At 56.9% G+C, this 22,756-nt stretch overlaps 1 protein-coding gene across 1 annotated transcript in view; it reads left to right on the plus strand.

The window, feature by feature from the left end:
* Window positions 1-11,748, plus strand: part of GCN1 (GCN1 activator of EIF2AK4) — a 54,811-nt gene extending 43,063 nt beyond the window's left edge. Inside the window, exons 45-58 of the mRNA XM_056131005.1 lie at window positions 257-421; window positions 2,727-2,888; window positions 3,101-3,193; window positions 3,282-3,425; window positions 3,515-3,784; window positions 4,099-4,212; window positions 4,563-4,793; window positions 6,215-6,408; window positions 6,492-6,606; window positions 8,235-8,331; window positions 8,564-8,712; window positions 9,061-9,168; window positions 10,377-10,595; window positions 11,078-11,748. Of these exons, the coding sequence (XP_055986980.1) occupies window positions 257-421; window positions 2,727-2,888; window positions 3,101-3,193; window positions 3,282-3,425; window positions 3,515-3,784; window positions 4,099-4,212; window positions 4,563-4,793; window positions 6,215-6,408; window positions 6,492-6,606; window positions 8,235-8,331; window positions 8,564-8,712; window positions 9,061-9,168; window positions 10,377-10,595; window positions 11,078-11,203 (2,187 nt within the window). The 3' untranslated portion in view covers window positions 11,204-11,748. The remainder of the gene's footprint in view (window positions 1-256; window positions 422-2,726; window positions 2,889-3,100; window positions 3,194-3,281; window positions 3,426-3,514; window positions 3,785-4,098; window positions 4,213-4,562; window positions 4,794-6,214; window positions 6,409-6,491; window positions 6,607-8,234; window positions 8,332-8,563; window positions 8,713-9,060; window positions 9,169-10,376; window positions 10,596-11,077) is intronic.
* Window positions 11,749-22,756: the final 11,008 nt, after the last annotated feature.

The following is a 22,756-nucleotide window of genomic DNA, read 5'->3' on the forward strand; positions in this document are numbered from 1 at the left end:
AAGGGCGCCAGTGTAGGCTGGACTCTGGGCTTCCGTGCAAGGTGCCGGCTCCCGCGTTAGCCTGTGTTGGTGCATACAAAGCAGGAGTTTGTTCATTCTGAGGTGTTCTGCAAGGGCCTGGCGCTTCAGGGCCAAGAGCATTTGGCCAGGACCTTGGCTGACGCCTTGGAGTCCCAGCCCTCGTTCTGGACTTGCCCCCTGGGTGCCCTGGACCGGGAGGGGAGTCGATGTCCTGGCTGGATCTCTCTGCTGACAGATTGCCGCGAGGACGTTGGGAGATCTAGTCCGGAAGTTAGGGGAGAAAATCCTGCCCGAGATCATCCCCATCCTGGAGGAAGGCCTGAGGTCTCAGAAGAGTGACGAGAGGCAGGGCGTGTGCATCGGCCTCAGCGAGATCATGAAATCCACCAGCCGGGACGCCGTGCGTATCTCCAGGGGCCTGTGTGGGGCTGGGGGATGCGTGGGAGGTGGCTTCTCCTCGCCCTTTTTAAGCTAGTCACCAGTGCTGATTACTTTGGGGGTCACTCTGAGTTTGGTCAGGCTCATGGTGGCCTTCCTGGGAGGAGGAGACGCAGGAATCCGGAAGGGGTAGAGTAGGTTAGAGGTCAGTGGTGGGAGCACTGGTTCCCAGTGGTCACCGTTGCTGCCGCAGCAGCGTGCAGGTCTGCGGCACTTCTCTGGAGCTCCTGCTCAGGGAGTTGATGGCCTCGATGGCTCAGCGCCTGAGAGTGTCTCGGCATGAGCACAGGAGAGCCCTCACGGGGTGAGCGCCGCGAGCGAGGAAATGGGTGGCTGCAGAAATGGGAGCACGCAGCCTCGCTCCTCCCGCGCGTCCTGCGGTGGGGGACAGCTGCAGGCTTCACGCATGCGCTCTGTCACCGGAGCTGAGATCCACCGGTGTTGCCCGGTCCCCGAAGGCTCAGGCCCTGCCTGTGAGATCCAGATCCGTCCCCTTGGCGCACCAGCACCCGTTAGATTCGAGTTTTGCTTGGGCGAGCCTGGGCGAGTTAGATTCGAGTTTTGCTTGGGCGAGGGAGCAAAGGCCTCGTGGCCTGCATGGGCCGGGAACTTCACGGCAGCGAGTGCTGAGTGGAAGCTCGAATTAGAACTTGGGGCTCCCCAAGGGGATGAGCAGAAGTGGGGGAGAGGAGGGAGGCCACATCCTGCGGGGCCTCACCGGAGAGGAAGTTGGGGCTTCCGAGTGGCAGAGCCAGGGCTTCTTGTCGTGTGCCCAGGGCCTTTTTTTTTTTTTTTTAAATGTAGGAGTACTGTTTATTCAGCCACTGATTAGCTGATTGAATTGGGCATGCACTCCACCTTGCTTTTTTTTTTTTCCATAGTTTTATTTATTTATTTTTCTTCTTAAATTTATTTATTGAGTCACTGTGGGAAAAGATACTAAGCTTTCAGGTTTAAGTCTCGTTCATACAATGATCAAACACCTTTCCCTTCACCAGTACTCATTTTTCACCACCAAGAACCCCAATATACCCCCTTCCCACCCCTCCCAAAGCCTGTGAGGCAGATGATTTCCACTTAACTCTTCTCTACATTGATTACATTCATCATTTCGACAAAAGATGCACCATTATTGTTTAGAATTCTCCCCCCCGCCCCCCAACTATCAGAATTGCTGAAAAAGCATTGTGAAATACTTTTTTTTTCTATAGCTGGTTATGAGAACCATATAATGATTTTGGTTTGGATTTCTGCAAAGAGCCAGATAATTACAAGATTGGTTTCTGCGCATCTGGTGTTATGGCTGTGCCGGAGAGCTGCTCTTGGGGGGCAACTCGTGACCTCAGTAGGGCGTGAGGGACGAGCCGGTATTGCCCCCCCCCCCTCCCATGAGACTGCAGTTGCCCTGTCACCGCCGGCTCATACCTGGCTTTCCTATAAGTCCCGAGATGGAGGCCATGGCTGTGTATGCAGTCCAGATGCATTTCTGCCAAAAGTTGCTGGGTTTCGAGATTTGTTTCTGAGTCTCTGGGATCATGGCCGTTAATCAGCTTGATCAGGAGCCGGAGAGGCCATTTGTAGGCGGCGACTCGGGGTCTCGCTGGGACGGGGAGGAAAGGGCCGGTTCTACCCGCATCTATCTGGTGAGGCCCCGCGTGTCTTGTCACTGCAGGCCCAGGGCCATTTTGGATGTTAGAACATTGTTCTTGGGCCAGACGGTACTGGCAGATGCACCGTAGACAGCCTGATGAGCAGCGCACGGGTCTGTCTCGTCGTGACCTAGGGCCAGGCTCATTGATTTCACAGCCCTTATAGTGTCTGGGCCTGACAGGCCGCCGCTGGGGCAGATGGCGCGGGGCAGCCGAGACCCCTTAGAAACTGAGCTGCTGGGGGCCAGAGACTTAGCACAGGGTTACCGGGCTTGCCTGCACAGCTGAGCCCAGTTCAATCCCGGCACCACAGACCCCACAAGCACCACCAGGGGCCGCTCGAGCACACAGCAGGAAGAGCCCCTGAGCTCCTGGGTGTGGCCCAGACTCCCTATCTCCCACCCTCAGAGTCAGGCTCTGAGTTGGCACAGGTCCCCCTCCTCCCCCAGCCCCAACCCCCGCCCCTCTAGTCCATTCTGCTTTTCACATGTGCAGGGTCAAGAGGGCGGGCGCTGAGGCCGTGGCAGTGCCGTGCTGGTCAGGTCCCCGGCGCCCCCACACTTGCTTCCGGTCCCTCCCTGCCTCCGCCGGCCGGGTACATGTGTGGCACCGTTGCAGGTGCTGTACTTCTCCGAGTCCCTGGTGCCCACGGCCCGGAAGGCTCTGTGTGATCCGCTGGAGGAGGTCAGGGAGGCGGCCGCCAAGACCTTCGAGCAGCTGCATGCGACCATCGGCCACCAGGCCCTCGAGGACATTCTGCCCTTCCTTCTGAAGCAGCTGGTGGGTGCTGCCGCCGCACGCCCACGGGTCTGCCTCCGGCCAGTGTCACACAGGCAACATGCCTGGGGCCTCCAGCTTGATGCCACGTCTCCCATCACTGCCTGGGCAGGGCAGCAGTGGGAGGGAGGGGGTAAGGGATGAGCAGCTGCAAGCTGGTAGTGGGTGACGAGGCCAGTGCCAGCTTCCCGACATTGCCCCCGGCCCCCCTGCAGGATGATGAGGAAGTGTCAGAATTCGCCCTGGATGGCCTGAAGCAGGTGATGGCCATCAAGAGCCGCGTGGTGCTGCCCTACCTCGTGCCCAAGGTAAAGTGCCGCGTGTGGCGACTGGGGCCCCGGCATCACCTCTGGGGCTCCCTGAGCAGCCCTGGAGCTCACGGTCGTCCCTTTGCAGCTGACCACCCCGCCTGTCAACACCCGGGTGCTGGCTTTCCTCTCGTCCGTGGCAGGTGACGCCCTGACCCGTCACCTTGGCGTCATCCTCCCGGCAGTCATGCTGGCCCTGAAGGAGAAGCTTGGCACTCCGGACGAGCAGTTGGTGAGCGTCATCCTGGCCGGATGTCGTGCTGGGCTGTCCCGGCCCGGAGGGGGAGCCATGCTCAGCCCCGGCGTCCCTTGTGGTTTTAGGAGATGGCCAACTGTCAGGCCGTGATCCTCTCTGTGGAGGACGACGTCGGGCACCGGATCATTATTGAGGATCTGCTGGAAGCCACCCGCAGCCCCGAGGTGGGCATGAGGCAGGCCGCCGCCATCATCCTCAACATCTACTGCTCCCGCTCCAAGGCTGACTACACCTGCCACCTGCGGAGCCTGGTCTCGGGCCTGATCCGCCTCTTCAATGACTCCAGCCCAGTGGTTCTGGAGGAGAGCTGGGACGCCCTAAACGCCATCACCAAGGTGCGGAGTTCAAACACTTTTTTCCTTTTTGGGTCACCCAGCGGTGCTCAGGGGTTCCTCCTGGCCCTGCACTCAGGAATCACTCCTGGTGGTGCTCGGGGGACCCTATGGGACGGGGATTGAACTCAGGTTGGCCGCGTGCCAGGCAGACGCCCTCCCTGCTGTGCGATTGCTCCGGCACTTCGAACGCTTCTCAGAAGGCTTGGCCCTTAACCGCCCTCCCCCCGCAGGGGCCTCCCCCCTGGCTGGCACACCTCTCGCCGGGTGTGTGCTCAGCGCCCTGACACCCTCTGCTTTGCCCTGGCTCCCCACAGAAGCTCGACGCAGGGAACCAGCTGGCACTCATCGACGAGCTCCACAAAGAAATCCGGCTCATAGGCAACGAGAGCAAAGGCGAGCATGTGCCCGGGTTCTGCCTCCCCAAGAAGGTACGTGGGGGCTCCCCGCACCTCTCCCCTCCGTCCCCGGCTTGGCTCTGGAGCTGCTGCTGCAGTGGCACCTGCCCAGACCCTGCGTTTCCAGGGTGGCCCGAGGGGCAGGGCTGCTGGTGGCAGCTGCATCACCAAGGGGACCGCAGCATGCGCGCCCCAGGGCCTGCGGGGGCTCCTGCCTCCTGGGCACCGTGTAGTCCTGCAGCGCCTCAGGCTGAAACCTGATGGGTGCACCCGTCCCTCGTGGCGTGGTGCAGAGGACATTTGACGGAAGGGTCTCCTTCGGGTGGGAGACTCCCGGGCCCTGCGCTGTTGAGGTCTCACCTTCTGGTTGGTTCTCTCGTCAGGGCGTCACCTCCATCCTTCCAGTGTTGCGGGAAGGGGTACTGACAGGCAGCCCCGAGCAGAAAGAGGAAGCGGCCAAGGCGTTAGGCTTGGTGATCCGCCTGACCTCGGCAGAGGCCTTGAGGCCCTCCGTGGTCAGCATCACTGGCCCTCTGATTCGCATCCTGGGGGACCGGTTCAGCTGGAACGTGAAGGCCGCTCTGCTGGAGACGCTCAGCCTCTTGCTGGCCAAGGTGAGTGAACGGCAAATTCGTGCTCTGGCTCCTCTCAGACCTTGGCCAGCTGGTGGCCGCAGGAGGCTGGCCTTGAGCTCAGGACTCACCACACCGCTGTCGGGTCCCGGCCACCGCGGAGTCTGGCTGGGGTGGCCTTGGGAGGGTCTCTCGACCTCGGAACCCCTGTTCCTCATCTCTAATTTGCCAGAGGGTGGGGAGCTGTGGCCTGGAGGAATAATGGTGGGCACATTGCCCGGCCTATTCTGAGCCTCGGACACGGTCATTGCCGTTATTTTGGACTGTTGGTCCAAAGGGAAAAATCCAGAGCCACGTAAATACAGTGCACACATTGTTTAAGCATGCTCTCATTTCTTATTGAGTCTTTATAATGGGAGATGGAAGGAATCTGGCGAGAGAATGAAGAGGAAGTCTGCATGCAGCTGGAATGGCTTTGGTTTTGCCAAAAGAAAGAAGCAAAGAGCCAATATTGTGACCATTGCTGATGCTTTATAGGACAAGATTGAAGCTGTTCAGTTTAGGTTTTTTTTTTTTTTTTTTGCTTTTTGGGTCATACCTGGCAATGCTCAGGGGTTGCTCCTGACTCTGCACTCAGGAATTACTCCTGGCAGTGCTCGGGGGACCATATGGCATGCTGGGGATCAAACCCAGGTTGGCTGCATGCTAGGCAAACGCCCTACCCGCAGTGCTATTGCTCCAGCCCCTAGTTTAGAAATTTTGAACATCCAAGGTTTATTGTTGTAAAAAAAAATTGCATTTTTGCACTGAAGCAAAAGCAAGTTGAAAACTTGTCCCGCCAGTCCCTCGGGTGGGGCTCAAGTGGCGGAGCACGTGCCTGGCGTGAGTGAGGCCCAGAGTGTGACCCTGGGCACTGGGTGCTGGGTGTGGCCCATGCGGAAACTGGAGCTTTTTCCTTTTGTGCATTTTCTCAGCTCTGAAAAAGTGTAAGAGTGTGTGTGTGTGTGTGTGTGTGTGTGGCCGGGGGGGGGGGGGTAAGTGGGGAGCGGGGGGATGGCAGAAAGGGGAGCGGGAGCGGGAAGACAATGAACTGTGTTTATGTGAGTATAACGGGCTGTGTGTGTGATGTGTGATGCCCAGAGAGACCCCAGGCCTCACACCTGGCCGGGCGGGTGTTCTTAAGAGCTGTGTGCTTGGCCTTTCCCCCATGCTTCAGTGCATTTGGAGCTGGAGTTTCAAGTCCCTTGAGTGTCCCCTGATCTTCCTCCACCTCCTCCCAGGAGCATGAGGGGTGCCGGAAGGGAAGGGGCAGGTGACTGTGGCCTTCCGTGCTGGGGTCGTCCCTCTGAGCCCAGAGGGAAGTGGTTGCTGGGCCTGCCTCTGGTGGCGGGGCCAGCGGGAAGCTGCCGCCTGGGGTGCCACGTCAGCTCTGCTCTGGGGCGTGGGCCTGTCTTGTCTCCCAGGTGGGGATCGCCCTGAAGCCCTTCCTGCCCCAGCTGCAGACCACGTTCACCAAAGCCCTGCAGGACTCCAACCGCGGGGTGCGCCTAAAGGCGGCCGAGGCTCTGGGGAAGCTCATCTCCATCCACGTCAAGGTGGACCCGCTCTTCACAGAGCTGCTCAACGGGATCCGCGTCGTGGAGGACCCGGGGGTCAGGTGAGGTGCCCGTGCTGGCCGGGAGGAGCATGCGCGCAGGGGTGTGGCGGGCAGGGCTGAAGTGAGGCGTGTCGGCTCTGCAGGGACACCATGCTGCAGGCCCTAAGGTTCGTGATCCAGGGCGCCGGGGCCAAGGTGGACTCTGCCATCCGGAAAGGCATCGTCTCCCTCTTGCTGAGCATGCTGGGACATGACGAGGTATGGGGGGGCGGGGGGGCAGGGGGGTGGCAACTGGTGGGTGCCGTTCTTTCCCCTCTCGTGGGTTGGCATCTCTACTTCCTGACGGAAGACCTTGGTGCAGCCACCCCCCGTCAACAGCAAAACTCCTTCCCACGTCCCCAGCACTCTTGATTTTCCTGGGAGGAGGCCGGAGATAGTGTTCGCACAGACTGGGCTGTTTGCTAAGAGGGAAAGGAAGGTTTTACTCTGGCCCAGATGCTCCCTAGTTTGCTCTCCAGCCCTTTCCTCTTTGCCCTTCGTTTCCCCATTTGTAAAACAGAGAGGTTCCTTTCATGGGGTCAGGAAACCTTGACTGGGCCCAGGGGCCTGGCCCAATAAAGCTTGGCCACAGCCTCCGGAAACGTGTCTGGACGGAAATGTCTCCGTCAGGTCTGTCAGAGGTGAGACTTGCTGGGGCCACAGCTGTGCCTAGACCCAGGCAACACAGACCACCCCTGAGGGCGCCCTGCACGGGGGCCCAGGACGCTTGTCTGCCCTTGGCCTCGCGACCTCATCGACACGTGGGGCACCTGGTCTTACTGCCGCGTTCTCGAAGCTCCCGGCTCTGGACCAGGGCCCCGGCCTCCTCGGGCACAGCCCCTCCTCGGGACGGCCTTCTGTCGGTCATGGGCTGCCTGGCGGACAAGTCAGTGTGTCAGCCGGTTTGAGTTGCACCACAGTGGGCTTGGTGCAGACCGCTGGAGAGAGCAGCTGGCAGGGAGACGCTGCGGCTTTGCTCAGAGCTCAGAGCCCCGGATGACCAGCGCCCCTGCCGCCTCTGCCCTCCGCGGAACGTGCTCTGCATCAAGGTGGCCATTCAGGGGGTCAGCCTGGCACCAGCCTTCTCCTGTGCCTGGTTGGCTGGTCAAGTTGGGAGTCCATGGGCCGGAGTGACAGTGCAGAGGGTAGGTTGGGAGCACTGGCCTTGATCTGCGTTCAGTTTCAGGCACCCCCTGTGTTCCTCCAAGCCCCGCCGGGAGTGATCCCTGCGTGCCAAGCCAGCCCCGAGCAGTTCCAGGCGTGGCCCAGCAAACAAAACCAGAAAGAGTTGCTCTTAGCAGCAGTATGGCAGGTCACTTAAACTGGATCAGCCCCTTCTTAGCTGGCTGGGAGGAGCCACGCAGAGCAGAGCGTTTGGTTCCCCGGCTTTGGTTTTGACAGGAAGCATCCACCTGTCCCTTCCTTCCCAGAGGTGCTAAGTGGCTTTTGGGGAGACCTGGTGATGTGGGTGGCAGTGGGGATGGGACACAGCGGAGGGAAGCCGGGAGCAGTCACTGGGCCCAGGATCGAGAGGTGAGAGAGCTGAGTGGCCCCAAGACGGAGGGCAGGGCCCGCCCCCTCGCCACCCCCGGGAGCGATTGCAGTGATCAGGATGATGGGCACCGAGTGTCCCGCCTTTCGAGGAGCACAGTCATCACTGCTGTTACGGTGATTGCCATGTGTGTGCACACTGGCCTTGTCTGTAATTGACGGGCTGTGTGTGTGATGTGTGCGTGATGTGTCACTCGGCACCAGTGGCGGCTGCAGTGAGTGGCATTGCAGCTGGCACCAGGTACAGGCGTGGCTGCCGAGGCTCACGCTGCCTCTCGGCCCTTCTCTGCTGCCAGGACAACACCCGCATCTCGTCGGCGGGCTGCCTGGGGGAACTGTGTGCCTTTCTCCCTGAAGACGAGCTCAGCAGTATTCTTCAGGGCTGCCTGCTGGGTAAGAGTCCTTCCCTCCCCTGGTGGTCTCTGCAGAGAACGCAGCTCTGTAAGCAGTTTGGGGGTCCCTTCCTTCATTTGTACTTGGGTGGGGAGGTCTGTTTCCCGGAGTGGATCTGGGCTGGTGCTCCAAGTGGACCCTCTCACCAGGGAAGTGGGCTACGCCATGGGCTTCTGGGAGGCGGCAGGCATGCCCAGACCCACAGGCTGACCCCCGCTGTGTCTCCGTCCAGCGGACGTGTCGGGCATTGACTGGATGGTTCGGCACGGGCGCAGTCTGGCCCTCTCCGTGGCTGTGAACGTGGCTCCCAGCAGACTGTGTGTGGGCAGATACAGCGCTGAAGTGCAGGACATGATTCTCAGCAACGCCGTGGCGGACAGAGTAATGCTTTGGGATCACTTGCCCTCGCCAGACCCCACAGCTGTGGCCGTAGCCCAGGGCAGCCCCGGACTGGGTGCAAAGAGGCCTGCGTCCTAATTGCACCTTTGTTGGCCTGGGATTTGGGTTGCAGCCTCTTGGGACCCCTTCTCGGTCAGAGTCGTCTCCGGTCCCTTCCCAGGGCACCAGGCCTGTGGGTATGGTGCCTCTGCCTGCCTCAGTGGGCAGCCGAGAAACTGCAGAGTGACGCAGCCAGCCAGGGGGAGGGGGGCGCTGGCGGGCAGCTGGGGGTCTGCAGAGTCAGGTCCTGGAGCGGGGCACTTGGTGCCTGGCTCCCTCTTCTCCCCGTAGATCCCCATCGCGGTGAGTGGGGTCCGTGGCATGGGCTTCCTGCTGAAGCATCACATCAAGACAGGAGGGGGCCAGCTGCCGGCCAAGCTCTCCAGCCTGTTCGTCAAGGTGAGCGGGCTGCGGTATGGGCAGTGTCTTCAGAGCAGGGCAAGTGCAGAACCCAGTGGGGTGGTGGGCAGTTTGCTTGGGAAGAAGAACCAACTGTTTGACAGGTTTGCAAATTAGCCCTGTGACGCCAAGTCAAGGGAAAAACCGTTATTCTCCGCCTTCTTTCTGGGTACTCCAGTTCTGTCCAGGGACAGATCTGAGTGTCCATCTCCTTCCAGATGGGGGCGGTGCTAACGGGCGGGGCTGCGGGGACAGGCAGCCTGTGGGTCCCCACCCTGTGAGAGAGGAGGGCCCTCTCAGGCGAGCAGGCCCACACACGGCCCAGGTGGCGTTTCCAGTGATGGGGGCCAGGCTCCGCCTTATCAGCTGCTCCCCAGACCTGGCTTTGAGCAGTGAGCCTCCAGGGCTGCTGGCCTCTGCCCTCCACGCCCCGTTGGAGCGAGTCTGCAGGAGGCCGCTCCTCGTCCAGGAAACCCACCACACCACATGGGCGGGTCCCTGAGGGCTGGAGATGAACAGGGACCCCCGGATCGCTGGAGCGGGGCAGTTCCTAAAAGCCAGCGGAGGGATGCAGAGATAGGACAGGGGGTGGGGCACTTGACCTTAAATACGGCTGATCCCCGGGCACTGCCAGATGGAACCCTAAAACAAAGCCCCTGGAGAGGTCCCTGATCCATAGGGTTGTAGTGGGGGACCTTAATTTAGTTGGCGGGTTATGGGGGAGCGTCCCGAATTTAGATAGGGTTGTGGGGGATAGGGCTGGAGGTCGAAGGTGGGGATGGGGTGGTAGGGGTGGTAGGGGATCGTCTCTTCAGGTTGGAGGGGGATGGGTGTCACTGATTGAGATAAGGAGCGTTGAGGAGGCCCCAGATCTAGACAGGGTTCTAGGCGCAGGTGTCTAATTCAGGTTGGGCTGGAGCAGGAATCGGCAAAGGTGGGCATCTGCACTGAGACCTGAGGAGCGGGAGGCAGTGGGAGAGATCAGTCTCGGAGCTGGCAGGGGGACCTGCCAGTATGAAAGCTGGCGGGGCGGTCAGGTGGGAGAGCCCTGAGTGGGGGCAGCAGAGGGCTGAGCCCCTCTCCGTCTCCTCCTGGGAGGCTGAGCGTTGCTGGGAGCGGCGGGCTCAGCTTCCACGCCAGTGTGAACGGGGCTTTGTCAAGAAAGAGACGGGAGCTGCCCGACTCAGGGCCTGGGTTCCTCTTCACAGTGTCTGCAGAACCCATCTAGTGACATTAGGCTGGTGGCCGAGAAGATGATCTGGTGGGCGAACAAGGACCCGCTGCCGCCCCTCGACCCTCAGGCCATCAAGCCCATCCTGAAGGCCCTTCTTGACAATACCAAGGATAAGAACACCGTCGTACGGGCCTACAGCGACCAGGCGATTGTCAACCTCCTCAAACTTCGGCAGGGTGACGACGTGTTCCAGGTGGGAACCGGCAGCTGGGGTGCTGGCGCATGCCCTCTGCGGGTCTTCCGCCCGTCTGTGAGCTGTTCAGGCTTTCTAAAACCGCTCCTTCTCTGAGTCATTCGGAATAGCGAGCTTCCTGAGACCCAGAGCCCCATCCCTGTATGTGTGTGTGTGTGTCCTGCCTCAAGGGAGCTGATTGTTTCTCTTGCTTCCCTCCTGTCCAGAGCCCTGTCCCCGAGAGTGTGTGTGTGTGTGTGTGTGTGTGTGTGTGTGTCTGCCTATGTATGTGTGTCTCTGTGTGTGTGGTGTGTGTGTGTGTGTGTCCCCTGCCCCAAGGGAGATGAGCGTTTCCCTTGCTTCCCTCCTGTCATCCAGTTCGCCAGATCGCACCTCCCACCCCCACCCCCACCCCCAGTGGCTCTAGTTTGAGACTGTTGCTCTTTACCTGGGGAGACTAGAGACGTGTTTCCTGACTGCAGTTCATTTCCACTTCCCCACAGGCCCTCTCCAAGATCCTGGACGTGGCCAGCTTGGAGGTGCTCAACGAGTGCAGCCGGAGGTCCCTGAAGAAACTGGCCAGCCAGGCCGACTCCTCGGAGCAGGTGGACGACACCATTCTGACCTGAGGCGCCGGCCCCTTGCCGGGGCTCTGCAGCAGCCTTTCGGCTCCGCATCTTGTTCGATGTTTTCATTTTTGAAAATAACGTCTGTTCCGATGGGGAGCTTAGGAGATGGCGTTCCCAGAAAGTATTTTAATATATCAACAGACCACAGCCAAAGCCTTAAGTCAAACCCACACACAACGGAAAATTGCCTCCTCCAACTCACCCTTTTCTCTAGAGAAAGAAAAAAAGGAAAAAAAGCACATGCATAAGACTCAGCAGAGCTGCTCACCCAGCTTCGCATGGCTGGTCTGGAACAGCGGGGTCGACTTCCGCTTCCCCTTCCTGCGTTGGAGCTGTCGCTTGCAGCCACCTGCCTCGGGCCGAGCGGCAGAGGTCTGTCTGGTGTGGCATGTCCTGGCTTGGCTTTTCACTGTGGTGAGGCCCCCCCGGAACAGGCCCTACCAGGTGAAGTGACCCCAGCGTGGCCCTGGCAGTTCACGTTTGAGGAGGGGGAGAGGTTCAGTGCAGGCTGTTTGAAGAGGAAAGTTTAATAAAGGCTTTGATTTCAGCTTATTATAAGCAGGGTTTTCTGTTGGGGTTTTTTTTTTTTTAAATCTTCAAATACCCTTTAAACACGGTACTTCCTGCCTGGGGCCTGAGGAAGGGCCCACGGCTGTTTCCGCGTGCGCCGGCAGTGTTCTGCTTCTGAGAGGCCCTGCCCGCCGCCGGAAGTCTACAGAGCTCAGGTCTTGAGAGGGGTGCAGCGGCCTGTGAGGAGGCCTGGTGTGGAGGAGCAGGGCACCAGCCCCTCCCCGCACTGTCCCGACTCAGAAGGCTTAGGGAGAAACAGCCCCTGGTGTGGAGTCAGGAAAAAAACCCACGGTTCTGTAGTCAAAGGACTTGCCGGAGGAAGCCAAAGTTGCAGGTCCGCTCCTGCCTCCTTTGTGAATGACTTCCTTCCTCCTGGTTCTTAGAAGGCTCGTGATCACACTCCTCTGGGCTCAGTGACGCAAGCTTTTCTGAGCTGTTTCCTTGGTCACAATAGGGAACAAGCCTCTCAAAATGACTGGCTAGAGTGTAAAAGGAAGAGAAATTAAACTTGATAGCCAACTCAGTTTGTGAAAGGTATACTCTGCCGTCCCGGGAGGAGCACGGCCCCGGCACAGTGGTAGACGCTAGCCTTGTGACTCAGCACTTGGAGGAATGTGACAAGTGTCCTTTGAGGCATTTCGGTGAAATCCTTGCTTTCTGTGGCTGCGTCTTGTGGGTCACTGGACTGTTTTGCAGTGGACGTGATCTCAGCTGGCTCCCTGTAATTGTGGAATCCCAGGGCTGGGACAGACCTTGAGGGGGGCACTGAGTCGCTCCCCGTTGTTGAAGCTTTGGTAGCCATGGCAACTGTTCCCTGTGCCTGGGATTCAGATGGGTCAGCAGTGCCCTTTCTCCCAGCTGCTAAGGCATATGCCCAGCAAGCTGCCTGCTGGACGTGGTCACCTCTGCCAGTTAGCTGTGGTGAGGCAGGAGTTTCTGTGTGAGCCAGTGGGGCCTGGAACCCCCGTAAGGGCCCCAAAGTTTCTCCAGGATCTCAGTGGAAGAGCCAGTATGCCCCTCCAGAGTTCAGTCTCTAGTCGGAAATGGGAAGGGAAGCCTGATGTACTTGGAGGTGGGACTTAGTCTTTAAGGAAAGTCCAAAGGAAAAACACCAGTTTCCAGCGAGAGAAACCGGAGGAGGAGATCTTTCTGTTCAAGAGGGAGGGAGGAAGGTTGATTCACAGACGGAGATGACTCAAAGGTTCCCGAGCATGTGGACTTGCCTTCCCCGAGTCGAGTCTGGAGGGAGGGCGTGCTCGCCCAGGAAGTGAGCTGTGAGGGGAGAGGCCAGAAGGACCTGTCAGCCCAGTGTTGGCCCCATCAGCCCCAGAGGGGACACTGGGAGTGGAGCTGGCCACAGGGAGGGACTCACACAGACACTGTTAGCCCCTGGGGGTCGGGGGGAGTGAGACATGATTAGTCTTGGAAGCCCTACAATAATTTTCATTTTCTCCAAGTTACCTTTTAGGGGTAAATCATAGATGACATTTTGCTTTGTTTTTGGAGGGGGGGATTTGTTTTGGGGCCATACCTGGTAGTTCTCAGGGCTTACTCCTGGCTCTGTGCTCAGGGACCATTTGAAGATGTTGGAGATCAAACCCAGGTCAGCTGCATGCAAGGCAAATGTCTGCCTTGTACTTTTGCTCCGGCCAGACATTTTGCATTTTTAAAATGTGATCAGCCGGGGGCTGGAGCAATAGCACAGCGGGAAGGGCGTTTGCCTTGCACGTGGCCGACCCAGGTTCAATTCCCAGCATCCCATATGGTCCCCTGAGCACCGCCAGGAGTGATTCCTGAGTGCAGAGCCAGGAGTAACCCCTGAGCATCGCTGGGTATGACCCCAAAAAGCAAAAAATAAAATGTGATCAGCCAACTTTGGAAGTAGGATCCCTTGTTACTGTTGTTCGGAGGAGGAAGTGGAGGGATGGAGAAGTCGCTTGCTCGGGGTCAGCTGGCTCACAGCAATCTGGAGAGCAAGAGCTCGTCCTAGTGTTTCCCTGTCTTCCCTGCTGACTGGCCAGGACAGGCATTTCCCTTTAGCAGGATGGCTCAAGGCCTTCAGATTGGCACCAACAGGCTCCAGAGATCGGGGCAGGTGTGGGGGTCAATACCTCACCCCACTTCAACATCCTGGCTGGAAAACCTCTAGACATTCTACTCCGCCGTCCTCTAGAGAGGAAACTTGTTCTTTTTGCTTTTGTTTTTGGGCCACACCCAGCTGTGCTCAGGGCTCGCTCTTGGTTCTGCATCATATGGGATGCCGGGGATCGAACCCGGGTCACCCATGTGTCAGGCAAACACCCTATTTGCTGTACTCTCTCTCCGGCCCCAGAAACTCGTACTTTTCTCCTTCAGCTGATGACCCGCTTCACCGATTCAGAGCCCCTGGCCTTGTGGGCATCAGGATGGTTTGCAAAAGTGGCATAGTGTGACGTGGCTGACCTCTTTTCTGGTAAGTTCCTCTGGTTGTCTGTCCTGTTGCTGTGATAGGAAAGGTCTGAGAGAGGCCAGGGCACCCGTGGGATGGACTCAAGATTTTTATTTGCAGGGATTTGGAGACTTTGGCCGAGAGCAGATTTTCAAATGAGACTGGCAGTTAGGAAAAGTTTTTCTTCAAATGTGGTTCTATGTGGATGTATCTTAAAGGGCTTCAAGGTTTTCAAAGGAGCGATAGGACAGCAGGTAGGACGTTTGCCTTGCACACGGCCGACCCGGGTTCGATTCCTCTGGGCAAGCTACCGAGAGTATCTCGCCCGCACGGCACAGCCTGGCAAGCTACCCGTGACGTATTCAATATGCCAAAAACAATAACAAGTCTCACAATTTGTTGTGAGATGTTAATGCTGCCCGCTCGAGCAAATCGATGAACAATGGGAGGGCAGTAGAGAAAGAAACCGGAGTAAGTTCCAAAGCAGGTCGGAACGGACTAAGGAGATGGACGTGCTGAGGCTCGTGCAGAGAGCACTCTAGTGGTGCCTGGAGACTCTGCATATGGGTCAGGCTGAGTGGCAGCACTTCCTGTTCACCCGGGTGACCCGGTGCACATTCCTGAGCCTCTTGCAGCCGCGTGTCCCCAGTGGCATGATGATAGCAGCAGCAGGAGCTGTTGGGGAGGCCTGGGAGTGATGCCGGGGGCTGGCTTCCACTGGGGGCTCAGGAGCTGATCACCTGGGGGCAGCCCCCCAGGGTGCTGGCTACCCAGGGGCCTCGGGGGTGCCAAGGTTTGAACCAGAGTCTGTACATGAAGAATGTGTGCTCTGGCGTCTGCCCGGCCCTTAAGTGTGCAGTTGGTAGTCCAGTGGCCTTTTTGTTTTGTTTTTTGGTTCCGATCCGGCAACACTCAAGTAATTTTTGGTTTGGGGCCACACCTGATGGTGCTCAGGGCTTACTCCTGACTCTACACTCAGGGATCACTCCTGGCGGTTCTTCTTTCTTTTTCGGGGGAGGGGGTTCACACCTGGCGATGCACAGGAGTTCCTCCTGGCTCTGCACTCAGGAATCACTCCTGGCGGTGCTCAGGGAACTATAAGGGATGCTGGGAATTGAAGCTGGGTCGGTTGTGTGCAAGGCAAACGCCCTCCCGCTGTACTATATAGCTCCAGCTCCCAACTCCTGGCAGTTCTTAGGGGACCATATGAGGTGCTGGGGATCAAGCCTGGGTCAGCTGCGTCAAAGGCAAGAGACCAACCCACTGTGCTATCACTCCGGCCCCTCAAGGAAGCATTGGGAAGTCAGATGGGCTTTGAGGAACAGGCGGGCTGCTAAGTCTGAATATCAGAATGTGAGGGGTTATGAGCCCTGGTTGGTCTTTCCTGCCAGCAGCCTGGGAGCAGCGTCTCCCTGTCACCATCACTGCCAGCTTGGCAGAGCCTGGCAAGGGGCCCATTTCTTGGGAGGCTTGAAGTGACAAAGTGGCGTGGGAATGGGAAGGGGCACCTCTCAAGGCAGGGAGCCGGCTGGCAGGCTTGGGGGCACACCGCTGTTTCTTGATTCTCTGCTCTCGAGTCGAAGCGCCATTCTAGGACCCTAATTGTGGGGTGAACATCTCAGCTGGCGTGCAGGCTCTCCGCAGGAGCCCTGGCGTCCAGCCCCAGCACCACTAAGTGAGGGGAGGGGGTGACCCCAGAGCACAAAGCCAGGAGTATCTACCGCGAAACCAAACCGAGCCCAGTTCCAGGCAGCTGGCGCAGTGGAGACTAGGTGATTCCACCCGGGGCTCATGGCAGCTCTGAGTTGCCCTTCAACCCTGAGGAGGGTCCCTGCAGCTTGCAGTAGGACAGCTCCGGAAACTGGAAAAACCAGCCCCAGGCTCTTACCTGGGAAGGGCCCTGCACTTGTGTGTGGGACGCAGGGATGCTGTTCTGCGATGTCCCGGCTGAGAAGGCAGCCTGGGCACAGGGGCTCTGGGGAGAGAACATCCTACCTAGCCAAGCCTTAGTCCCAGGAGACGGAACGGCGACTTCATCCACATTGCACACTAAAGGGGGCGGGAAACTGAGGCACAGAGCTGTGAATCCAGAGCTTCTCAAACCTCCTGGCCTCGGGACCTCTTTAGTTTTCAGGTCACAGGACTTTTTCATTCCTAGTTCCTGCTAACCGCTGCTACAGGGGCCCTGGGACATGTGTGCATGCGAGCACTTAGAGCCTCTTTATTCTGGGTATGGGAGTGCACACCCAGCTGTGCTCAGGGCTCACTCTTGGCAGTGCTTGGAGGACCACATGGATGGGCGCAGGGGATCAGATCCCAGTTAGGTGCACACAAGGCAAGTGACTTACCCACTGCTTTAACTCTCCTGCCCCTAGGACCTCTTTACGCTTTGAAATACTGAGGATTCCAAAGAGCTTTTGCACAGGTGTATCTTTTTGGGTGCGGACTCCTAAACAGTGCTCAGAAAGCCTGGGGTGGGATATAGCCAACTAGACCACACGGGTGAAGGTGAGACCTGAGGAGGTGATGCAGCTTGGGCTCTCGGGTGCTGGGGACCACCAGCCCCACCCTGTGAGCTCAGAGGTCACTAGGTCCACAGCCGGCTGTGTGGGGTCTCCAGGGATAGACTCACTGTGGGGGGCCAAACGGGGATCCCACGTCCTGTATTATCTTCCCAGCCTGCGTTTGTGTATCTTATCTAATGGGTAATTGCCATCTGCATATAAAAACTGACTAACTTTAGAAGTTTCATTAAAATCACTTAAAATCACTTAACTTCCCGTTAGTCGTCGATTTGCTCGAGCGGGCGCCAGTAACGTCTCCATTTGTCCCTGTCGCGTGCTAGTGTAGCCCAATGGCATCTCTTCGCTCCGGGAACATGGAGGGCCTCAAACCGATCGTTCTCATTCAGAAGTTTCATTAGCTCATTTAAAAATAAATCCACCGCACACTCTCAGCAGTAACTGTCGGTGAGGAAAGTGGCATTGTCTTACATTTGTGTGAGTCTCATTATTGTCTGGGTTCTCTGCCCCTGCAATCCATCTTGTCGGATAACACCAGTCACCTTGGTTCTGGAAAACAGCACATTCCAAAGCAAATGAGAGAAAAAGGCGATTTCTTAGTAGCATGAGAGTGCCTGACTTCAGACCTCCTCTAAGGGGCTTAGGGCTCCTCGCACCCCACTTTGAACACCGCTCACCGATCCAAAGACAGGTCTGGAGGGAGAAGGGGGGTTGACCCTGACTTGCAGTGACTTGCAGGCCAGTCTGGCCTGCATCCCATGGAGAGTCTCACAGGGCATTCAGCAAAGCCATTTCAAATGCCCTTGCTAATGCCTTCTGTCCCCTGGGTGGCAGGGGACACCACGTGCCTGCCTTGGGCTAGGTCCCTAGGGATCCCCTGGTGGTCCCCACAGTCAAAGATATAATGTTCCTTTCCTCTGAGAGCTAAGGACAAGCCCATGGCCAAATCATTTGGGACAGAGGGCTAATTTCCATTCCCCTTGGGAGGGAGGCTGCCTGTTTCCTTAGTTTCATCCCCCTGGAACCATCCAGTGGAACGGCGAATCCCCATCCTTTCGTTTCCCTGTCCCCCCGGTTATTTGTTTTTGGGCCATCCTTACGGATCCTCCTGGCTCTGCACGCAGGGGTCAGTCCTGTACCGTCTGGGATGACGAGGACTGCACCAGGGTTGGCTGCATGCAAGGCAAGTACCTTGCCCACTGTCACATCTCCGGTCCCCTCCTACTCGGTTCTTATGTGCCCCTTCCATCTGGTCTCTCGACCTCAAAGTCTTGCTCCGTGCTTGTCTGTGATCTGGCTGTTACCCTGCCAGTCTCCCAGCCGGGACCTCCAGCGGCTCCTGGGCTGTGCTTGCAGTTACCCTCCTCTCGGACCAAACCTTATTCCCAGTTCTCTTCTACCCAAGTTCACATGCAGTTCCTGAACTGCAGTGCTAACGCAGACCCTGACTTCAAAGGGATACTGGGATCAGTGGTGGTGGAGAATGGGCACTGGTGAAGGGATGGGTACTCGATCATTGTGTAACTGAAACCCAAGCACGAAAGTTTGTAAGTCTACAACTGTACCTCATGGTGTTTCACTAATAAAAATTAAAAAAAAAAATCAACCCCGGGGCTGGAGCGATAGCACAGTGAGTAGGGCGTTTGCCTTGCATAAGGCCGATCCGGGTTCGATTCCCAGCATCCCATATGGTCCCCCGAGCACTGCCAGGAGTAATTGCTGAGTGCAGAGCCAGGAGTAATCCTGAGCATTCCGGGTGTGACCCCAAAAAGCAAAACAAAAAAAAAAAAACCCCACTGCTCTCCTCCCCAATTGCTCTCTTTCTCTTATGTAGAGAACTATCAACTTATTATTTTTTTTTGGTGGGGGGGATGGCAGTTTGGGGGCACACTTGGATGTGCTCAGGACTTACTCCTGGTTTTGTGCTTGCGGGTCATTCTTGGTGAGGCTTGGGGAATCAACCCTGGGTCAGCTGCAGGCAAAGCCAGTACCTTACCAGCCATCCAAACTTTAAATTCCCTCCCCTTCATTGTTGTTGCGACTGCTGAGAAGACTGGGGATCTCACACACACGCCTGCCTGTGGTATTTGTGTATTTATTTCTGGCCGCACTGTTCCTCTGAGCCCCGCAGATGAAACCTGAAACATCATCTTTTCACTTCATCAAGTGTCGGAGGGCTAGGGCCGGAGCAATACTACAACAGGTAGGACGTTTGCCTTGCACACAACCGACCTGGGTTTGATCCTCGGCATCTCATATGGTTCCCCAAACACTGCCAGGAGTAACCCCTGGGCATTGCCGTGTATGGTCCCAAAACAAATTAAAAATTCTTACTATATACTGCAGTCAAGTAGTGCAGTTATATAGAGCCTGGCAAGCTACCTGTGGCATATTTAATATGCCAAAACCAGTAACAATAATGGGTTTCGTTCCCCTGACTCGGAAAGAGCCTCCGGTATGGCAGCGTTGGGAAAGACAAGTAAGGAGAGGCTGCTAAAATCTCAGGACTGGGACGAATGGAGACGTTACTGGCGTCTGAGTAAATCGATGAACGATGGGAGGACAGTGATACAGTGATACGAAATACTGGGCTCTCATGTAGGAGCCGGAGATCCAGCAGGGAGTGGAACTAAAGCACCTGCTTTCACGGAGCTTCCATCCCAGTAGCATAAACAGGAAAGTACATGCTGAAGGTGAGAAAGTAATGGGGCCGGGGGTACACAGAGGTTACAGGGGAGGGCATGGTACCGTGAAGGGTGGGTATTAGACCAGCAGTCTTCAGCCTCAGCCTGTGGACCAGTGCCAGCCCACAAGTGGGGAAAGGCTGAAAACCACTGTTCTGTCGCCGTAACTGCTGGCCTCAGACTGGCATGCAGGACAAGTGCTGGTGCGCTGAGTGAACGGTCGAGGACCGCTGCATTAGACTAACTCAAGAAGTGTTGCAGGGGCCAGAAGATGGTTGTCGGCTCAGAGCACCCGCCCTGCAAGTGCACAGTCAGGACTTCAAACCCCCAGTGTCTGGTTGTGGGTACAGTATTTACGGCCTTGCACGTGAGTTCCATGGCATTGTAGAAAAAAATACCTAAAAACCGAGTCCCTGGCATCTCACCCGCACAGAAACTAACTCTGGCAGCTCTGCTGGAGAGGCGGACCTCCCCTTCCTGGTCCCCCACACCACAAGCGTCCCTGCTGCACCATAGCAAATTAACACAAAAAGGGGTCCCAGGGCCAGGGAAGTAGCTCAAAAGGTATGTGGGAGTCCTGGATTCGGTCCCCAGAACCGCATGGTTCCCCCAAGAATGACTAGGAGCTACCCTTAAAGTACTGAGCTGGATGTGGCCCCCAAAACAAACCCCAAAAGGCTAAACCAAACTATCCAAGCACTGGGGTGAGGCATAGTACAGCAGTAAAGATGCTTGTTGACCAGGCTCAATCCTGGGCATTCCTAGGGGTCCCTGAGCTCACCAGGACTCATGCCTGAGTGCAGAGCCAGAAGCAAGCCCTGAGCACAGCCTGGTGTGGCCCCCAAATAAAAAAGCAAAAACCTCAAAATGTCCAAGCATCACAGGAAGGAAGCATGACCTCTAAGGGTGTGAACCTTGAGTACTGTGGTCAAGGACGTGAATGCTGCAGTGTGATGTGTGACTCCACAAGCACCAGAGCTAAAAATGTCCGACACCACAGCCAGGCATGTGTGAAACCCCGGTCGCTGCAGCAAGAGTGAAGTTCTACTATTGGGGCTGGAGAGAGAATACAGTGGGTCGGGTGCTTGTTTTGCAGGGGGCGGATTCAGTTTTAATCTCTGGCATCCTGTATGGTCCCGAGCACCGCCAGGAGTGATTCCTGAGCGCAGAGCCAGGAACAACTCCTGAGCATTGTCGGGTGTGACCCCCCAAACCAACACAAAAAGGTTCCATGCTGATTGATGGAACAATTAGTGCTCAGCACGGCACCTGGCACCTAGTAGGCATACAAACATTCAGTCAGAGAATCACCTGAACTGGCAGCTACATCATGATGTTTATTTCTTGGGTGGGGGGGCGGGAGGTGAAAGGGTGCCAGCAATCAAACACAGAACCTCGCATATGCCAGGCAACTGCTCTGCTCACAGATCACACAAGCTTCTGTCTGTATGGCAATCCTGGTTCCCCAATTGCAGCTGATCTGAAATTCCGGATGCCCTTGTTCTTTACAAGGGGGTCCATTTGCTCGAGCAGGCCCAGTAACATCTCCATTGGAGACTTTGTTGTTACTGTGTTTGGCATACCGAATACGTCACGGGGAGCTTGCCAGGCTCGTGCGGGCGAGATACTCTCGGTAGCTTGCCGGGCTCTCCGAGAGGGGCAGAGGAATCAAACTCGGGTTGGCCATGTTGGCCGCTTGCAAGGCAAACGCCCTACCCGCTGTGCTATTGCTCCAGCCCTAAAACGGTATATTTCACACATCTCTAGACTACTCATATCTAATACAGTGCAGATGCTGTGTAGATGCACACTTTACACACAGACACACAGATTCCCTTTATTCCTTCGTGTTTGGGTGCCCAAGCCCCCCTCCCCCCAAAATGGTAATGCTCAGGGCTTCCTCCTGGCTCTGTGCTCAGAGATCACTCCTGGTGGGCTTAGGGGACCATATGTGACTGAACCCGGGTTAGCCATGCGCACGGCCCCCAATCTCTGTACTGGCACTCTGGCCCCCGTTGTCCATTGCTGTGCTCATCCAGACTTGGCTGAATAGATGGGTTTGTACATAAAATGGAGTTAATCGACATAGAGTTTATATTAAGTTTAATTTTATTTCATCTGTAATTCATGACAGCTCCGTCACTGATCTGTCGTTTAAATAAACGTAGAAGTGTTTCTAGAAGAAACGCACGCTCAGTTTCACTTTGGGCTGAAGGCACATGCCCCGGCCTGCAGGGAATTCCCCCTCGACGCCCAAACTGATGATTCTCACAGGCTGTGACAGCGGGTGTCTAAATACACCAATCACTCAGGGCTCTCTAAATTCCAGCACCTGAAACGAAGAAATCCCGATGATGAAATCTCTTCCCTATCATTCTGAGCGTGATCCTCCCCTCAAGGACGCTGTGTGTTCTAGCAGCTTTTTAAAATCAGGGGCCAGGTGTTTGTCCAGCGGGGAGGTCTTGAGGTGGCCGACCCCAGTCCAACCCCTGGCCTCCCACATGGTTGCTCCCTGCCCTTCCAGGTGTGGTCCCAGAACCCCTCCCCCTCCCCCCAATAAGAAAGAACGTGTTTTTTTCAGTCGGGAGCCCCACCAGGCAGTGTGGGGGCTATTCCTGACTGCTCTGGGGCTACGGGTGCTCACAGTGCTGCTCCAAGGGCTGTGGGGTGCTGGCAACTGCTTCCGGAAGCCCCACGTGCTTCTCCAGCCTTCAGGGCCCTCTCTCCAGCCCCTACCCTGCATTTTTAATTCCTCCTAAGACTGTCTCACCCCTACAGGGGGTTGTGAGCGTTTGAGGGTAAAGGTCCTATGCAGCAGTGGGGCACCCAGGCGAACCAGCAAGTACTCAGGAGTCACCCAGCCAAAGAGGAAATTCCTGATTTCAAGGCAACACGTGAGGTCAGAACTTCACAACTGACAGTTCTGCTGTTCTGGAAAGCTTCCTTGAGCCCCAGCGTAAGGAGGTAGTCGTGAGCTGGAGAGAACTGGCTGGAAGGAAAATCTGCAAAATGACCGCGGCTCTCCCCATGGTCATCACATGTCTAAACATGCCAGGAAACTGCCAGGTCTGGGAACCACACAACTGTTCTGCGGGGAATTAAGTGTTCAGAGGCCAGAGTCATAGTACAGGGGTAGAGTCTTGCCTCGCATGTGGCCACTCAGGTTCCATCCCTGGGATCCTATATTGCCCCCTGAGCCCACCAGGAGTGATTTCTGAACCCAAAGCCAGGAATAGCCCCTGAGAATTTTGTGATTTATCCACAATCTTAAGAGCCTTTTTGGGCAGGAGCCAGGATGTCAAGCAGGCATCAACCCGGCTCCTTATTTTTACTTTCTGTTTCTTTTTGG

The sequence above is a fragment of the Sorex fumeus genome, unplaced genomic scaffold, assembly GCF_029834395.1.
Source record: "Sorex fumeus unplaced genomic scaffold, SorFum_2.1 ptg000083l, whole genome shotgun sequence".
Classification (NCBI taxonomy): Eukaryota; Metazoa; Chordata; class Mammalia; order Eulipotyphla; family Soricidae; genus Sorex; species Sorex fumeus.